This window comes from Macrotis lagotis, chromosome 7 (genome assembly GCF_037893015.1).
Source record: "Macrotis lagotis isolate mMagLag1 chromosome 7, bilby.v1.9.chrom.fasta, whole genome shotgun sequence".
Taxonomy (NCBI): Eukaryota; Metazoa; Chordata; class Mammalia; order Peramelemorphia; family Peramelidae; genus Macrotis; species Macrotis lagotis.
The window spans coordinates 96,605,039-96,620,408 of NC_133664.1; the positions used below are offsets into that span (position 1 = coordinate 96,605,039).

A 15,370-nucleotide genomic window follows, 5' to 3' on the forward strand; every position below is an offset into this window, starting at 1 on the left:
ACCGCGGAGGCCCCAGAGGAGCCCCGCGCCCCCGCGCGGTCTGAGGGGCCAAGAAGCGCGCTTCCCCGCGCGGGGCTCGCGGGCCCCAGGGCGGCCGGGGGAGGGGCGCGGCTCCTGCCTCTCCCACCGCCCCGGGGGCGCCGGGGCCCCCCAGACCCCCGGGAGGCCGGGGGAGAGGGACTGAGCGCAGCCCCCCGTGGCGCCGGGGCCGTCCCGAGTGGAATCAGTTAGCAAGCCCTCCCCACGCGGCCTCGGGCCCTTCCCGAAGGCTTCGTCCCGGGCCAAGTCGGGCCTGTGGGTCTGGCGCGGGGGCACCGGGGCAAAGCTGGCCGGGGGCGCCTCCCCAAGAACGAGAAGGGAAGGGTCACCCGCCGCCCAGCAGCGCCCGACTCGGCAATCTGCGGCTTGAACGAACGGCCAAGGCCAGAAGGCCGGGCCTCCGGGTCGGGCTGGCCTCACTGCCTCCCCCGAGACCCCGAGGCCATCTAATCCGGGGGCAGCCCCGCTCCACCACAGGCTGTGGCCCTTTTGAGAGATGAGTGAGATTTTCAAAGGCCAAGGCCAGGGGCCCTGGGCAGAGTGGACTGGAGGTGGCCGGCAGCCGGGTGAATGGCCTTCCTCTGGCTGAGGAGGATTCTACCCCTCCAGCTAATGTTTTGTTATCCGCAGAGAAAGGTTAGCTTAGAATCAAGAACAGCTACAGTCCAGGAGAACTGGATCCTTTCTGATTTTTGCACAAAAGCACACATCAAATTTGGATAAAAGAATAGAGACCACTGTATGGTGCAGAAAACACTGGAAGCAAGTTTGAATGTCCAACTAAGCTAGGCTGTCCTGAACCTCATTTTGTTATCAATAAAAGGATGATAATCCATGCCTCAAATACCTCAGCTGTGAAGACTGCATTTCATAAACCATCAAGAGCTATAGATATGTCAGATGATTATGAATAGTAGGGATGTAAAAGAATTTTGAAGGAAAACATTAGGGAAAATAAGGGTCAAATGCCACACCTAACTCTGGTGATTTAAGGTTTATAATCACAGGTTCCAGAATCCTAGCCAGCTCAAGGCTTAGTCCTCTTAAATGAAGACTGAAGCTTTTTTTTTGAGCTTTATCATGTGGGTGTGCAAATGTGTAGCTGAATACACTAGAGACATACAAAGACTTGCGTGCATACAGAATACATGTGTTTATATATTTACATATTTACATACATATACACATAACATATACATTCAGAGCCAGATGCATGTCAACCTCTACACACACACACACACACACACACGCACACCCCAGAGCCACTGTGTGTCAACTTCTACCAAGTCTCTCCTGTACAGTTTTTTTTTTGCAAGGCAAATGGGGTTAAGTGGCTTGCCCAAGGCCACACAGTCCTGTACAGTTTTGAGATAACTCAGATGACTTATGCAAGCGATAAAAAAATCCATTGGAAAAAGAGATTCAAGACAAAACATCAGAACAACAAAAAAAGGAAAAATCATGACAGTGATTCTCCTCAAGGAAACTATCAACCCAAATGCACATCACTCTGAAGTCCTGAGGTTATAAAATGGTCCCTGGGCACACATTTGAGCTCCCATAGGAGAGGATGTGCCACAGTGGGTTCAGTGGGCTTATGAGAAGGGCCAAATAACCCACCCAGGTCCCAGCACTCCCCCAGCCTACCAATTGTGCCCAGTGATAACCCTCCCCACCCCCATGGGCCCATCTCCTTTGATCCTCTGGGTTCAGTGACCCTGAGGAACAAGTACCAGTGACTGGGAGAAAAGGAAATGTAGGTGTCTGACCACATTCATGACTGCCACAAAGAAAAACTTTCCTAAATTGTTTCAGGGCAAGAGCTCTGCCACACAGGAATGCCAGGCAGGTGGGAGAGGAAGGCCTTCCAGGGTGAGAGCAGGAAGATGGCAAGCTCTCCCCACCAGCAGTGCAGGAGGCCCCAGCACAAGGGGAGGAGCTGCCCCCAGCCTGGGGGCCCCTGGGGCTCAACCTTCCTCAGCCCGGTTGGGGCGGGTCAGGGCCAGGCTTCCTTTTTTGGCACAGTGTGGGCCGTCCTGGTGCTTCCTGGAGTGAGTCTGCATGTGGACAGCCAGATGGTGGTTTCGATTGAAAGTCCTACCACACTCAGAGCACTGATAGGGCCTTTCACCGGTATGGATGCGCTGATGCCGAAATAGATCCGAGGGTCGCCGGAAACCCTTGCCACAATAAGCACAAGTGGGACAGCCCTGGCTGTTGCCAGTGTGCAGGCGCTGGTGCAGCAAGAGGCTCTTGCGCTGCTCAAACAGGCGCAGGCACTCGCTACAGTGGTACAGCTTGGACGTCCGGGTGGATGCAGGGCGCTGTTCCTGGCAAGGCCTTCCTGCCAGGGACTGGGGGCTCTCTGGCTCTTCCGGGAGCCATTGGATGATGGGGCCAGGCACCACCACCTCCCCTGGCTCCAAGGAGGCAGGAGGCCCTTCCCATGTATCTGGCCAGGTGCCCTGGGATGTCCAGTCCTCCTCTTCCACATGGCTACGCTGGTGAATGGTCAGGTTGATCTTCAGTCTGAAGCTCTGACCACAATCTGGACATGGGAAGGCCCGCTCTCTCCGGCGCGGGAGGACCCGAGGCGGTTCACTAGCAACAGGGGATGGGGGCTTCTCCCTCCCCCGACTCCTTGGCAGACCAGAGCAAGGGTACTCAGTCGGGTTAGCCACGATTTCTCTGCCTCTGTCTGGAACCATGTCCTCTGCTGCCCTGGAGCCCTGCTCCAAGCTTAGCTGTTGTGGGTCTACCTCATCCACTGGACTCTCTGTTTTGATGCTCACAAGTCCATTATCTATTGAAAGAATCCATACATAGAGACTTTCAAACAAACCAGGGTCATTTCCACCTCCATGCTACTCAAAATTGTACCCAAACTCAGGTCCTACACCCTCCTCCCATGAAATTTTTCTTAATCACTCTCCCTTCTCCACATTCAATGCCCCAGAATCCCAGCATATGTGAGGCAGAAACCTGCAGATCATCAAGTCTAATGCTCTCATTTCACAGATAAGGAAACTGAAGTTGAGAGGTAGGGTAATTTTCCCAAAGACACACTGCAAGATGGTGAAAGGACTAATGGTCAAGGGCAAGTAACAAGAACTAAGTTTCAAAGAATGCAGTGGGGTTTTTTTTCCAACTGGAATTCTCTCTTAGCTCTGTAAGAGAAGGTCAAAGGTAGAGGCCTGTTGGCAATAAGGGGTAGGAAAGGTGTTTACACTCTTCAGCAAAGTCAGAGAGCTCCTGAACACAACCAAAGGAGCCCACCCAGGGGCCACCCTCTGGAGCAGTGGCTCTGGTCTATTCACATCCCACCCCCTTTCTGAAGCCTTCCCTGACTGTTCATCCCCCCTATGACCATCTCTTCTACCTGAATTCTTTTAGCACTTCAGTCTGAACCACACCATCCGACATTTGGTTCCATCTTGCCTTGTACCATTGTTTCCTCAAATAGTTTGTACTTCTAGAAGGCAAGGGTTGTGATTCTATCATCTCAAATAAAATAACATAAACAAAGTGGTGTGTAGACTTTAAGGCATTACATAAATCGTGAATTATTATTTTCATCATTCCGTCTCCGACATAATGGATGTTTGAAAAATAAATATTGCCTGACTGCCTGAAGTAGAGTAGCAGCAATGGGAGCTAGAGAAGGACTAAACTAGGAGAGAGAGAACTATGGAAGATCTCATTTCTCCTAGAAAACTGCTACAGGCAGGAGTTAGACCTCTTCCCACTACTACTCCCTCCCTCTTTACTATTCGCCCAAAATGTCAGTGTGAGTCTTCTGCCTAGAGTCCAAGATTCATCCAACCTCAACACAGACAAGAGGTCCTCGATATCATTTTAGTTTGTTTGGGGTAGAATCCATTCTATTCTATAGTAAGGTCAGTGAGAAGTTAGCAATGAGGATAAATGAGGTCTGACACCTTATTCTGAAGATAATGGTCAGTGAACAAATAGGAGTCCCAAGTGGTGATTAAGTGCTAAAGAGAGAAAGAACTTAGAATCTAGATTCTCTAAGTTTCCCAAATCTCATAGAACAGGAAGTAATCCCATCCCTGCCACAAAACTTCCCTAGGGACAGAACCAAGGAGCTGAGTTGAAGTTGGAAGAGGAGGACGGAAACAGAACCTCTGGAGATCACCCTCAGTCAGTCAGTCAGTCAGTCAGTCAACTAGGGCTGACTTTTTTATTTGGGGCAATGGTTATAGGGTGGATACCTTGGTTCAGTAAATAAGACCACTGAGCCTGGAGTCAGAAAGACCTTAATTCAAATTAGGCCTCAGTCACTTACTGGTTGTGTGACACCAGGAAAGTCATTTTAACCCTGTTTTCCTCAATTTCTTCATCTACAAAATAAGGATTTTAACAGCCCCTCCCTCCCAGCTTTATTCTGATGATCCAATGAGATCATATTTGTAACATGCTCATTATCAGAGCAGTGTGTGGCACTTGGGAGGCACTGAGGACATGCATCTTCCCTTCCTCTATTACTTACCTAGTCTCAGGAAAGGCAGGGTCTCCCTTTGTGGGAAGACTGATGCTTCTTCCCCACCTGGTGGTTCTTCCTCCTGTTTAATCGAGGACAAAACATTGATGCCAGCTGGGAGAGGCTCTGTGAGAAAGAGAATCCCATTAAGGTCTTCCTTGGATGCTGGACATCATGACTGGTACAAGAATGGGACTCAGCATCACTGTTTCCCAGCAGGTGTGAAACATCTTTGCACACCCTGAGCAGATACCTACTGGTAAAGGAGGATCCCCATCGGGTTCCAGATGAGGACCTGAAGTCAGTCACCCATCAACCATGGCTCAGGAGCTTAGAGCACAGAGTTAATGAGGCCAACATCTCGGAGGCAAAGAAGCCCAGGTTGCTGTCAGCCTGTTAATGACAAAAACTGACATTTCTATAATGCTTTAGGTTTTATACACATTCTCTAATCAGTCCTAGGAAATAAACCACTGTGCCTCACTCCCTAATCCCAACATGGGCTAGTCAGATTCCTAAGGATAGACTGGAACAGACTGCCAGAAGAATGTGGATGACTCTCTCATCTGACCCAGCCCTAAAGAGGCACAGAGTTGGTCAGGAGTAAGACAGTCCTCCTAAAGCTAACCCCGTGAGGGAACAGTTGCCCCAGGCTCAAAATCCTAAGAGATGCCAAAGAAGCTCTCTCTCTAGAGCTCCTACTCTTGGGAAACTACCTGATGGCAGAGATCAGACACACACATATACATACACGGCAGTAAGAAAATTCAGAAAGCAGAAGATGAAAGGAACAAAGTGAGGTGAAAGTAACTAGGGAGAGGGACAGTAAGGTTGAGTCCTAAGAAAGCAAGGTGGAGGAAAAAGAGAGAGAGAGAGAGAGGCTTCTGTCTTTCTCAAAGTACAGTGCTGTCGAGTTGTTCTTCAAGCCTGTGAAGGTCTGTCTACCTGACAGCAAAAGAGATTAAATTATGGCAGAAAGTGTATCAATCTAACTGAAGGAATTCTTTTTTTCATCTCTAGAGATACAACCCCAGGGAGTTTTTTCCTAAATATCTTTGAAAAGAGACTGCCTTGTTTCCTCTGCTGCAATAAAACTTATACTCAGTCCCCAAACTCATCTGGCACAATCCCAATTCTAATTCTAGTTTCCTCTACCCCAAAGAAATATGATTCCCCCCTTTTTTTTTGCCAAGACAAATCCTAATCATCATTTAAGATCAAGCTCAAGTCCTACTTTTGCTAAAATGACTTTCTTGACCATCCTGATCTCTCCTAATCTAATCTAATACACTTATTCTCTATGCCCTTAAACAAACACCTTCCCTCCCAAAAGATGCAAAACCCATCCATAATAGGCATTTTCCTATTTCTGTGCCTTTGCTCAATGTATTTCTCCAGCCTAAAATCCTGCCTCCTCTTGGAAAGTCCAATCAGTGTCTCATGGAGCAGTACAATAAGCCCTACCTGTAGTCAGGATCTGGATTCATATCCCACCTCCAATCCTCACTACCTCTTCAACTGATCCTGGACAAGTCATTTCACTCCCTAGGTCTAAGTTTCCTCAACTATGAAATAAGGGAATTTTATGATATATATATATATATGTATATATATATATATATATATATATATACATATATATATATATTTTATCTTCCTAACTAGATTGAAAAATCCTTTAAGAAAGAGATCATGGGGGCAGCTAGTTAGTGCAATGAATAGAGCACTGGCCCTGGAGTCAGGAGGACCTGAGTTCAAATTCGACCTCAGATACACTTAATAATTGCCTAGCTGCGTCACTTGGGCACAGTCACTTAATTCCACTGCCTTAAATAAATAAAAAAAAAAAAATTTTAAAAAAGAGATCAAGTCTCATAAATAGAGGAGAACCAGCTAACATTTATATAGAAGTTTAAGGTATACAAAGTACTTTCCTCATAAAAAAATCTGTGAAATAGATAGTATAACTTATTCCCATTCTGCTGATAAGAAAACTATCATCAGAGAGAGAGGGTGACTTTCCCATGGTCACAGCTGGTATGGATGGATCCTTTTAAACCGGGATCCACACCTGTGACTTCATCAGCACACAAACAAGAGGGTAGAAAGGCTCTCCACTGCTGCAGATTTCATCTTATTTACAACCTATTCCTCTGGAGAGTTACTTAAGGCCCTACTAGAGCCCAGGAGCTCCTGACCCCCAGCTGGCCTTCACCACTTTGTTATGTTATCCTTTCCAGGGCCTGAGATGGTTCCTAGCACAGGTCTTTGCACAGGGAAGGCCTATTTTTGTGAACCTGCTGGATGAGAGGCCATGTTCTAGAGAGCATGAGAGATAGGAAGTAGGAGATAGAATCAACATTACCTAGAGAACTTTTCCTCTAGTTGGCGAGATAGATCACTTGCATGTATAACCCATAAATGTTATGTGGCATGAGCTAAATGGGAAATACAAGTCTGGTTCAAGGACAGGAACCTCTAGTAACAGCCTGGCCATTTATTCCCTGATTGACCACAAGTCAGTCCCTTAACTTCTATGAGCCCCAAGGGGTTAGGATGAGGACAATGTTCCAAGGTAGTCTAGCAAAAAGAGCACAGGACCTGAGGGTTAGGGCTGAAAAGGACCTCAAGGGCTTGTTAGTCCAATTCCCTTATTTTACAGTTGAGAAAACTGAGACCCAGGGAATGAAGTGAATTGTCCAGGAGTAGCTGAAGAGATGGTAAGGAGCAGAGTCTGGATTTGAATCTAAATCCAGACGCCAGAGTTAAGGCTTGCTGTACTGTTCCATGAGACACTGACTGGGCTTTTCAAGAGGAAACAGGATTAAAAAAAAAAAAGTGGAAGGGCTATTTTGAGCAAAGGCAAGGAAATAGGAAAATGAATAATCCAATTATGAAACAGTGAATAAAAAACTAGTCCAAGCTAGAATAATGGAAAGAACACTAGATTCCCTTGGTCAGTAGAAGTCAGGTCAATCATCTGAACTTTGGCTCTGACATTTAACTGTGATATGAAAATGAATAAAGTAGGGCGGCTAGGTGGCATAGTGGATAAAGCACCGGCCCTGAAGTCAGGAGTACCTGGGTTCAAATCCGGTCTCAGACACTTAATAATTACCTAGCTGTGTGGCCTTGGGCAAACCACTTAACCTCATTTGCCTTGCAAAAACCTAAAAAAAAAAAAAATGAAAAAAGTGGCTTTGTCTATGTAGACCTCCATTTCTTTAACCGCCAAATGGGTGAAACACTTAAAACTTACTGTCCTCACAGAGTTGGGAAAAGCATTCTGTAAGCCTTAAATCTCTATGAAATTGTGAGTTACTTATGTTATTGTTCAAAGAGAGTTACAAGAATGGGCCCTGACCATGAACTCACTGCCCTCAGAAAATCCCTGTCTTCCCTTTCAGCTGGAGGAAGGCAGCAGCAGCTCCTGGGGCCCCCAAGCCAGATATCAAAGGTTCCTTATCCACCTTCAGCTCCCACCCCATGTTCTGACTCACCGGGGAGGCTTGGTTCAATCAGGTCTTCTTGTGCTTCTGCGCCTTGAGGATCTATAGGAACAGGTTCTTCCTTTATTTCCCTTTGAACAGGTTGAAGTTGCTTGGAAATATACTCTGGAGAAGGTAGGTCTGGGGCAGGGGGAAATTGTACATAACTAATACTGAGTAGAAGACACATTTCCAGGGTAGATCTGCCCTATTCCCAAGATTTCTATTGGATAACCTAATTCTTGGGCAGTTCTTTTCCTCTGGGATACTGTCTATGCACAGAGCCACTGCCTGCCTTGTACCTGGACCTCTCTGAGACTCCTAATCAAATCTAGAACATTAGCACCAGGTAAGATGTTAGAAACCATCTTATCTAGTGGCTTCTTTTTAAGATTAAAAAAACTGAGGCCCACGATGATGAAATGATTTTACTATTTAGCACTAGAAACAGCCCTATAATTGAAGTTCTAAATTCTCAATCCAGTGTTTTCTATTATTACACACTAATGGGGTGAAGGGGAATGGCCCTTGATTCCAGGAGACAAAGTCTCCCAGAATGAAAAGAATGTTAGTAAACATTGGGAGTAAGCAGCTGATATGGATACAAATAACGAGGCTCTGAACAGCTGGGATGAGGAGGAACTGAGTGAGATGGAACTGCTTAGATTACGTATCTGGAGTCATACAGTTAACTAGTCTTTATTGGTGTGACTTTAGCCACCATTTCCCCCACTCTGAGCCACAATTTTGCCTTTGGAAACTACAAATTGACATCAATATCAAATTCCACCCTCCCAAGGGTACAAAGGAAGTGCTAATGGAGAAACTTCACTCAAATCAGGAAATAAAAATAAATGGTCATACTTCCAATGAGCAGTTCATTCCCAGAGTCCTCATACTTACTAGGACTTAGCTTTCCAGGACCTGGCACTTCCTCATCTGAGCCCCACCGGTCCTGAAGGCATGGTTGTTCTCCACGCTCAATCTGAGAGAGAATATCAGGCTTGGAAACAGCATAGTCTACGCACAGGATGGAGGAAGAAGACATAATCAGTCTGACTACTGGAGGTGGCTAGGGAGACCCAACCACGGAGATAACAAAGCATAGCACTTCAAGTCGGCCTGGAACTCATGAGTGACAAACATGCTCCCCTGCCTATGGAGCGATCAAGCCTGGGCCTCCCCCAAGTCAGGACCCAAAGGCAGGGGAGGCTGGGTCACATCCAGGCATCGTAGAAACCCGAGAAGCTCTTCAATAGGGGCCAAGTCTGGGACCTTACCCAGGGAGACCAGCATCTCATAGTTGCCCCTCATCACGTGCTTGTAGAGCTCCTTCTGCCACTCCTCCAACTTCCCCCACTCCTGCTCCGAGAAATACACGGCCACATCATCAAAGGTCAGGGGTACCTAAAACCACAAGCATTGTACACCCTCGCACACATACACACCACCTCGGTCTCACCTGCTCCCACCATCCCTAGGCTCCAGGGGATTACCTGGGGAACCTCGCCCTTGTTGCCCGGAGGGAGCCGAAGGATCCAGAAGTTCCTGTTTCTCAGCAGGTTCTCCATGTTCTCCAACCTCCTCTGGAGCAGCCCGTACTCCTGAAGCAGGGTCCCCAACATGGCCCACCTACCCTCCAGCTGGTTTTCCATCTCTACCGCCACCTTCTCATAGTCTGCCAGCTTTTTCTCTGCTGTCACTGTCCGACCCTCAAGAGTAAATAATCGGGTGAGGCACAAATCCACCTTCTTTTCCACAGCTTGAATGGCAGCTACTACAGTCCACAGGGTGATCTCTGGGGAGGGCAGGCAGGAGTCCTTCTCAGGAGACACCTGCAGCGATCTCAGGGATCCAGATTGTAGGTTCCGCTCAAGGGCCTATTAGCAAAAGGAATTAGAGATGGTCTTAGAATCACAGGATAACCCATTTTGGTTTTTTTGTTTTAAATCTTCTACCATTCCTAAAAGAAACCAGAGCTCTAGAAGTCTCCTAGTATGTCCCTCCACATCATGCCCTTCCCAGAGAAACCTGCACACCTACCCTCTCTGTTTAGGACTGGAAGTCATTAAATCAATATTTTTTAATTGACTTTTACTGTATTCTCAAAACTGGAGGAGATAATTGTAGGGCTTTATATCATGCCACTTTTAATGCACATTGCCTTATTATTACAATATCCTAAGAGGTAAATTGACCTCCACTGTCCTCCACCTTTTTTTGGTAACACCTACCTAGTCTTACTAATGCTATAAATTACAATTGTTGTCAATCTGAACTTTATAGTGATTTCTGTGTTTTTTGCCAATTTTCTACAAAAAAATGGAGGCCAAAAAGTATCTATTGTCAGTTCATTTCAAGTCCCAAAATCAATGTACCTGATCTCTAGGGTAGCAAAAAAGATTGAAAACCAAGTAGATGCCCATCCATCGGAGAATAGCTATACAAATTGTGCTATATGATTTATATTGAAGTTGAATAAATAATGAGCCTGGTGAGTGCAAATTAGGATGGAAAAATTTAAATGAACGGATGCAAAGTAAGTATAGCCAGGAAAAAAAAACATGTATAATTGATGCTTTACAATGATCAAAGTAAACATGTTGAAAAGATTAAAACTGATTGTAATGCTGTTATAATGACCAAAGCTGGCCCCTTTCCCTCACTGGTTTGCAGAGGGAAATGGGACTGGAGTGTTTCATTCTCTGCCAGACTTTTGTGACCCGCGGGCTAGTTTTGCCAAACTGTCCTTTATTCCAAAAGATAAGGTGTCTCTGGGAAGGGATGGGGGAGGAGGTGCCTTGGCTACAAAAGGAAGCCATTATTCCGGCGGTGCGCGGGAGGAGGAAGCCCGGAGCTGGGCAGACGGCGGGCAATGCCGGCCCGGCGTGGAGGCCCCACCCGTCCGGCCGCACCTCCGGGCAGCCAGCCCCGCGCGCCGCCCGCCGCAGGGCCCGGCCTGGGCCGCTCCGCGCCTCCCACGGCGGCTCGAGGCGCCCGGGGTCCCGCTCCCCCCGCCCGGGGGCGCCGCCCCGCCCAGCCCCATGCCCCGCGCCGGGCCGCCGCTGCCCCTCCGCACCCCCCTCCGCCGCCCAGGCGCGGGGCTCACCGGAGCGGGCTCCGCCTCGGCCATGGCTCCCTGCGGCCCGGGGCGGGCGGGCACCGGCCACACGGAGCGGCGGCGGCCGAGTCGGCCCGAGCTCCCGGCAAGCCCCGCCTCGGCCCCCGGGACACGTGCGGCCCGGCCCAGAGCGCCGGCCGCGCCGCCGACAGCGCCCCCTGCGGCCCGTAGGACCGCGCGGCGCGGCGGGCCGCCCTCGGAGGCGGCCCCCGGAGCCCGGCCCCGGAGCCCGGCCCCGCGGCCCGCGCGGAACGCCCGAAGCGGCCGGCGGCAGATGGCGGGGGGCGCCGCTGCTCCGCCCCGCCAGGCAGAGCCGGGCCCGTGCCCGGCGGGGCCCGAGCCTCGGGTGTGGGGACGGAGGCCACCCGGACGGGCCCTCCTCCAGGCCCAGCCCCGGCCGCTCCCCGGCCCGCCTGCCAGGGCCCGGCTCCCGGCGCCCTCCCCGGCTGGCACCGGGCTCCGACCCTGCGCGCGGCGCTGCCCCGCGGCTCCGGGGAGCAGCATGTGCCGCTTCCCACCCAAGGGCGCCCACACAGACCCCAAGACTCACCCAAGCTACTAAAATAGAAGGAAAGCCCGAGGACGGAAGGTTGGAAGAGTTTAAATATAAGCAAAAGGGGGTCAGGAATACCGTACCGTATTAGTTCAAAGCAGAAATTTGGGGGAATTTTGTTCAATTACCCATTACAGGCCTTAAAACATATAAAAATTATACAGCCTGAGTCGTCAAAATGCTGTCTAGTATTGCCAGAAATGAATAACTTGGTTAGTTTTTAAATGTGAAAAACAGATCTCAACCTACCCAAATCCCTCATTTGTGTCATCCCTGAAATTTGCCCCAGGGCTTAAGCTGCCACCTTCTTCACATTTGCCTTACAATGAATGGATACCAAGAGCATGCTGGCTGTCCCTCTATACACCCAACTTTTCCAATGATGCCTTTTTCTGACTTTTTCTACTACTTTTCATTAATAATTTCTCATCTGTAATGTGCTATTAGGCAGATAATGCCCAGATTTCAAAGCCTGTGGATGCTTAATAGCTTCAGTTCTTCAAAGTTAATATTCCTACTACCACACTCACCAACAGAAATTTTGTTCCATGAGAAAAGGTTACTCATCTCAGGAGTCTCTGCAATATTCGAGGGCTTGATGCATGAAGCACATCATCCACAAACAGGAATACTTGGAAAATCTCACCACTTCAAGAAAATCTCATCTAACCTTTGACATGCATGTGTATTTTATATTCCACTTGCCATCCATTTTTTGAGGATCGCTGAACAAAGTTCTTTTGTCTTCACCTCTTTTAAGATATCTCATTAGGATAGACTTTTTTGAAGAGCAATGTTTTGCTTAACAAAAATCAAATGCTTTTTATGGCCAACAATCAGTGAACACAATAGATTTATCTTTCATGCCTTTGAGTCAGTTATCTCTGTTCCCTTAAACTCATGGATTCCCTCAATGTGCCAAGGATGATAAAAATGTGTATAGATGTGGGAAAAAAAAGCATACACTTCAGTAGCCATTTCTGAGACCTTCTTGGTCACCTATTTCAGTAAGAGGATCTTGAGATTTTTTTATGCCTACTTTCTTCTCCTTCATAAACCTTGAGAATTTGATTCCTTAATGCCCTCAAAATTAAGTCAGCCCAAACACATAAATTCACTCAATGCAAAACTAAATGTATTTTCTGTAGGTTTTCTTCAGTCATTTCTGCTTCCTCCACTGGGACATCCCAGAACTATAATGAATCCAAATGTGACATTTCAACCTTGAATTTGCTATAAAAATTTTTTATAGAAATTTTTAAATTCATGTTTGCCATCCTTTCAGCTTCAACCTTAAATGTGTTATGACTTTTAGGTCTTTCACCAAGCTTTCTTTCATCTCCACCAATCCATTCTTTTAACATTTTACAATTATTCTAAGTCCCTGACACACTACTTGACCAGATCAAGTTTTGCTTACTGGCTGATAGTTTCTGGCTTTATAGTTTTATGTTCCTTACTCCATTCACATTCTATCTTTTGGCATCAATAACTAATTTGAAATAGGTAAGGTTGCCAGTTTGCAATTTTTCTCATTTTCATTTTTCCAAATTCAAAACTGGTAATGACTCATATCCTTAACTTTGAACTAATTTTGATTTTTGTTCTAACAAATCAGTGGTCTAACTGTATATAGATTTAAGAATGATCACATCAGTAATACCATTTTCTCTCAAAATATAAACACTTTCACTTTGTCATGTACCAATGTACTTCCCGTTTCTTTTCTCAAATATTTGCAATTTTGGGGTGGCTAGGTGGCACAGTGAATAGAACACTGGCCTTGGGAGTCAGGAGTACCTGGGTTTAAATCTGACCTCAAACACTTAATAATTACCTAGCCGTGTGGCCTTGGGCAAGCCACTTAACCCCATTGCCTTTCAAAATCTAAAAAAAAAAAAAAATATTTGCAATTTTAAGGTGTGGAGCTTCTGTGTGGTCACCAAGGATTTGGACACTTTCCATGCTGTCAAAAATTGATGTCAAAGCACGGCAGCACTTGGGAGAGCCGCTGGACATCTCTTAGCTTTCTAAGGCAACTTTAAATGTTTTTCCTCACTTGTCTATACTAATGAAACTATCACACATCCAAATTCTCCATTCTATATACTTCCTTTGGATATAGTTTATATTGATTCCATTTGGATGGTTTTGATAAATTCATAGAATTTCTCAGCTTCTCTATCCACTGTATCAGATGCAACAATATTCAGAATTCTTCAGATTGTAAAGGAATGGGATAAAAATGGGAGTGTCATTAACATCCTTCAGTCCTTACAGTGGAATTGATAGCAGACCTCTCCTCAAGGAGAAAAGGCCTTGCCCAACTTCCCACGGGCACTGTCCCATAAATGTGTTGGGGCAAATCTACAGTGGCCTCTTATTTTGCATGCCAATACTGTCAGCTTCAGGACCAGCTGTTTGACAAAACTGTTGGAACAAGCACCCCCCCACCCTTCGGTATCCTCAGTCTACCATGTTCAGTGTATAATTTTGACTCTGTTGGCCATATATCAGACCTCCATCTCTTCAGCAACTTTCTCATGAGTCAGCTCCTCTTATTGCAGGGGACAGAGGCATCTCACTGCGACTCATATTCTTGTGATTCAATAGGCAATGACTCATCTCAAGACACCACTATTTTGCAGTATTAATTTACTTGCAATCTATGGTCTACCTACCTTATCTATAGCAGCAGCCAACAGAATCCTGACAAATATCATCAGCCTTTATTAAGCTAAGCACTCTTCTGGAATTAACCCAGCAAATTCTTTAGGTATGTAAGGTAGTAAGGTCAGGCAGCAGACAGGCTACTACTACAGAAACATCAGGTAATGATACCTATTCAAATACCAAGCTTTCTACTGAGGCAAGTCTATTATCCAGTTATGACACATTCCTAGGATCAGCAACCCCTGCTGGGAGTCAATCCCTTGTCTTCTGCCTTCTTATCCCAATACTGCCCACTAGGTATTCCCTGAATATGAATGGTTGCTCTCCCTGAATCCAGTGATCTAAACCCCAGTTGTTTTTGCCTCAGGTCAAGCTATAGTGTCTTCATTGAACTCTAGTGTTCACTAAGCAACTCAAAATTTGCAAGATTGGGGGGGGGGGGGGTGCAGAGCCAAGATGGCAACAAGAAAGGATCATGTCTTAGGCTCTCTCTCTCATAAAACTCATAAGCAAAGGACTCTAAATTTTTGAGACACAGAACCCACAGAGGGACCCAATGAGGCAGTTCTCCTACTCAAGGTAACCTGGAAAAGAGCTGAAAGGCTCTGCTCCCTGGGGTTGGAGGGGCAGCCTGCCAGAGCCAAAGAACTTCAGTCTCCTGGAGGCATCCCCAGGGCACTGGAAGCCACGGCTCACAGCAGCGGGGGAGTCTCCTGAGCTACATCCCGAGAGCACCAGGCACAAACTGGGGGAAGAATGGGGGGACCTAAGCCAAGGCAAGCACGAGAAGCCCAGCCCTCAGGACACAGAGAGTTGGCCACCACAGCCAAATTCCAGGAAACAGAAGCAGGCAGAGATGGTAAGCAGGAGCCCCCAGGGCATGAGCCCATGAGGAGGGGAGTGAAGAGAGACTGCAGAGCTCTGTCCCTGGAACAGGACTCTGGGGCTCTGACCACATTTAGATCCTGATCACAGCCTAGGCCCCCCCCCCCAAT

The 15,370-nt window shown here is 47.2% G+C and overlaps 1 protein-coding gene across 2 annotated transcripts; it reads right to left on the minus strand.

Annotated features, from left to right (window-relative positions):
• Nucleotides 1–461: 461 nt before the first annotated feature.
• Nucleotides 462–11,218, minus strand: ZNF783 (zinc finger protein 783). Of its 2 annotated transcripts, none has more exons than XM_074193442.1 (7): nt 11,138–11,218; nt 9,525–9,908; nt 9,309–9,435; nt 8,932–9,048; nt 8,041–8,091; nt 4,550–4,666; nt 462–2,842 (listed from the first exon to the last, which is right to left on the minus strand). In XM_074193442.1, exons 1-7 carry the CDS (start codon nt 11,159–11,161, stop codon nt 2,007–2,009), a joined length of 1,656 nt encoding a protein of 551 aa, XP_074049543.1. In that variant the 5' UTR covers nt 11,162–11,218; the 3' UTR covers nt 462–2,006. The 2 variants fall into 2 exon arrangements, with proteins under 2 accessions (XP_074049543.1, XP_074049541.1); XM_074193440.1 differs by having other exon boundaries at nt 465–2,842; nt 8,041–8,169.
• Nucleotides 11,219–15,370: the final 4,152 nt, after the last annotated feature.

Excerpts from the sequence above, each read along its gene's own strand:
- ZNF783 (XM_074193440.1), bottom strand. The coding sequence starts at position 11,161 with ATGGCCGAGGCGGAGCCCGCTCCG. Across the intron at positions 9,436-9,524 it reads ACAAGGGCGAGGTTCCCCAG|GTACCCCTGACCTTTGATGA; the intron begins GTAATCCCCTGG and ends TTGTGGTTTTAG. Across the intron at positions 2,843-4,549 it reads CCTGCCTTTCCTGAGACTAG|ATAATGGACTTGTGAGCATC; the intron begins GTAAGTAATAGA and ends TTCTTTCAATAG.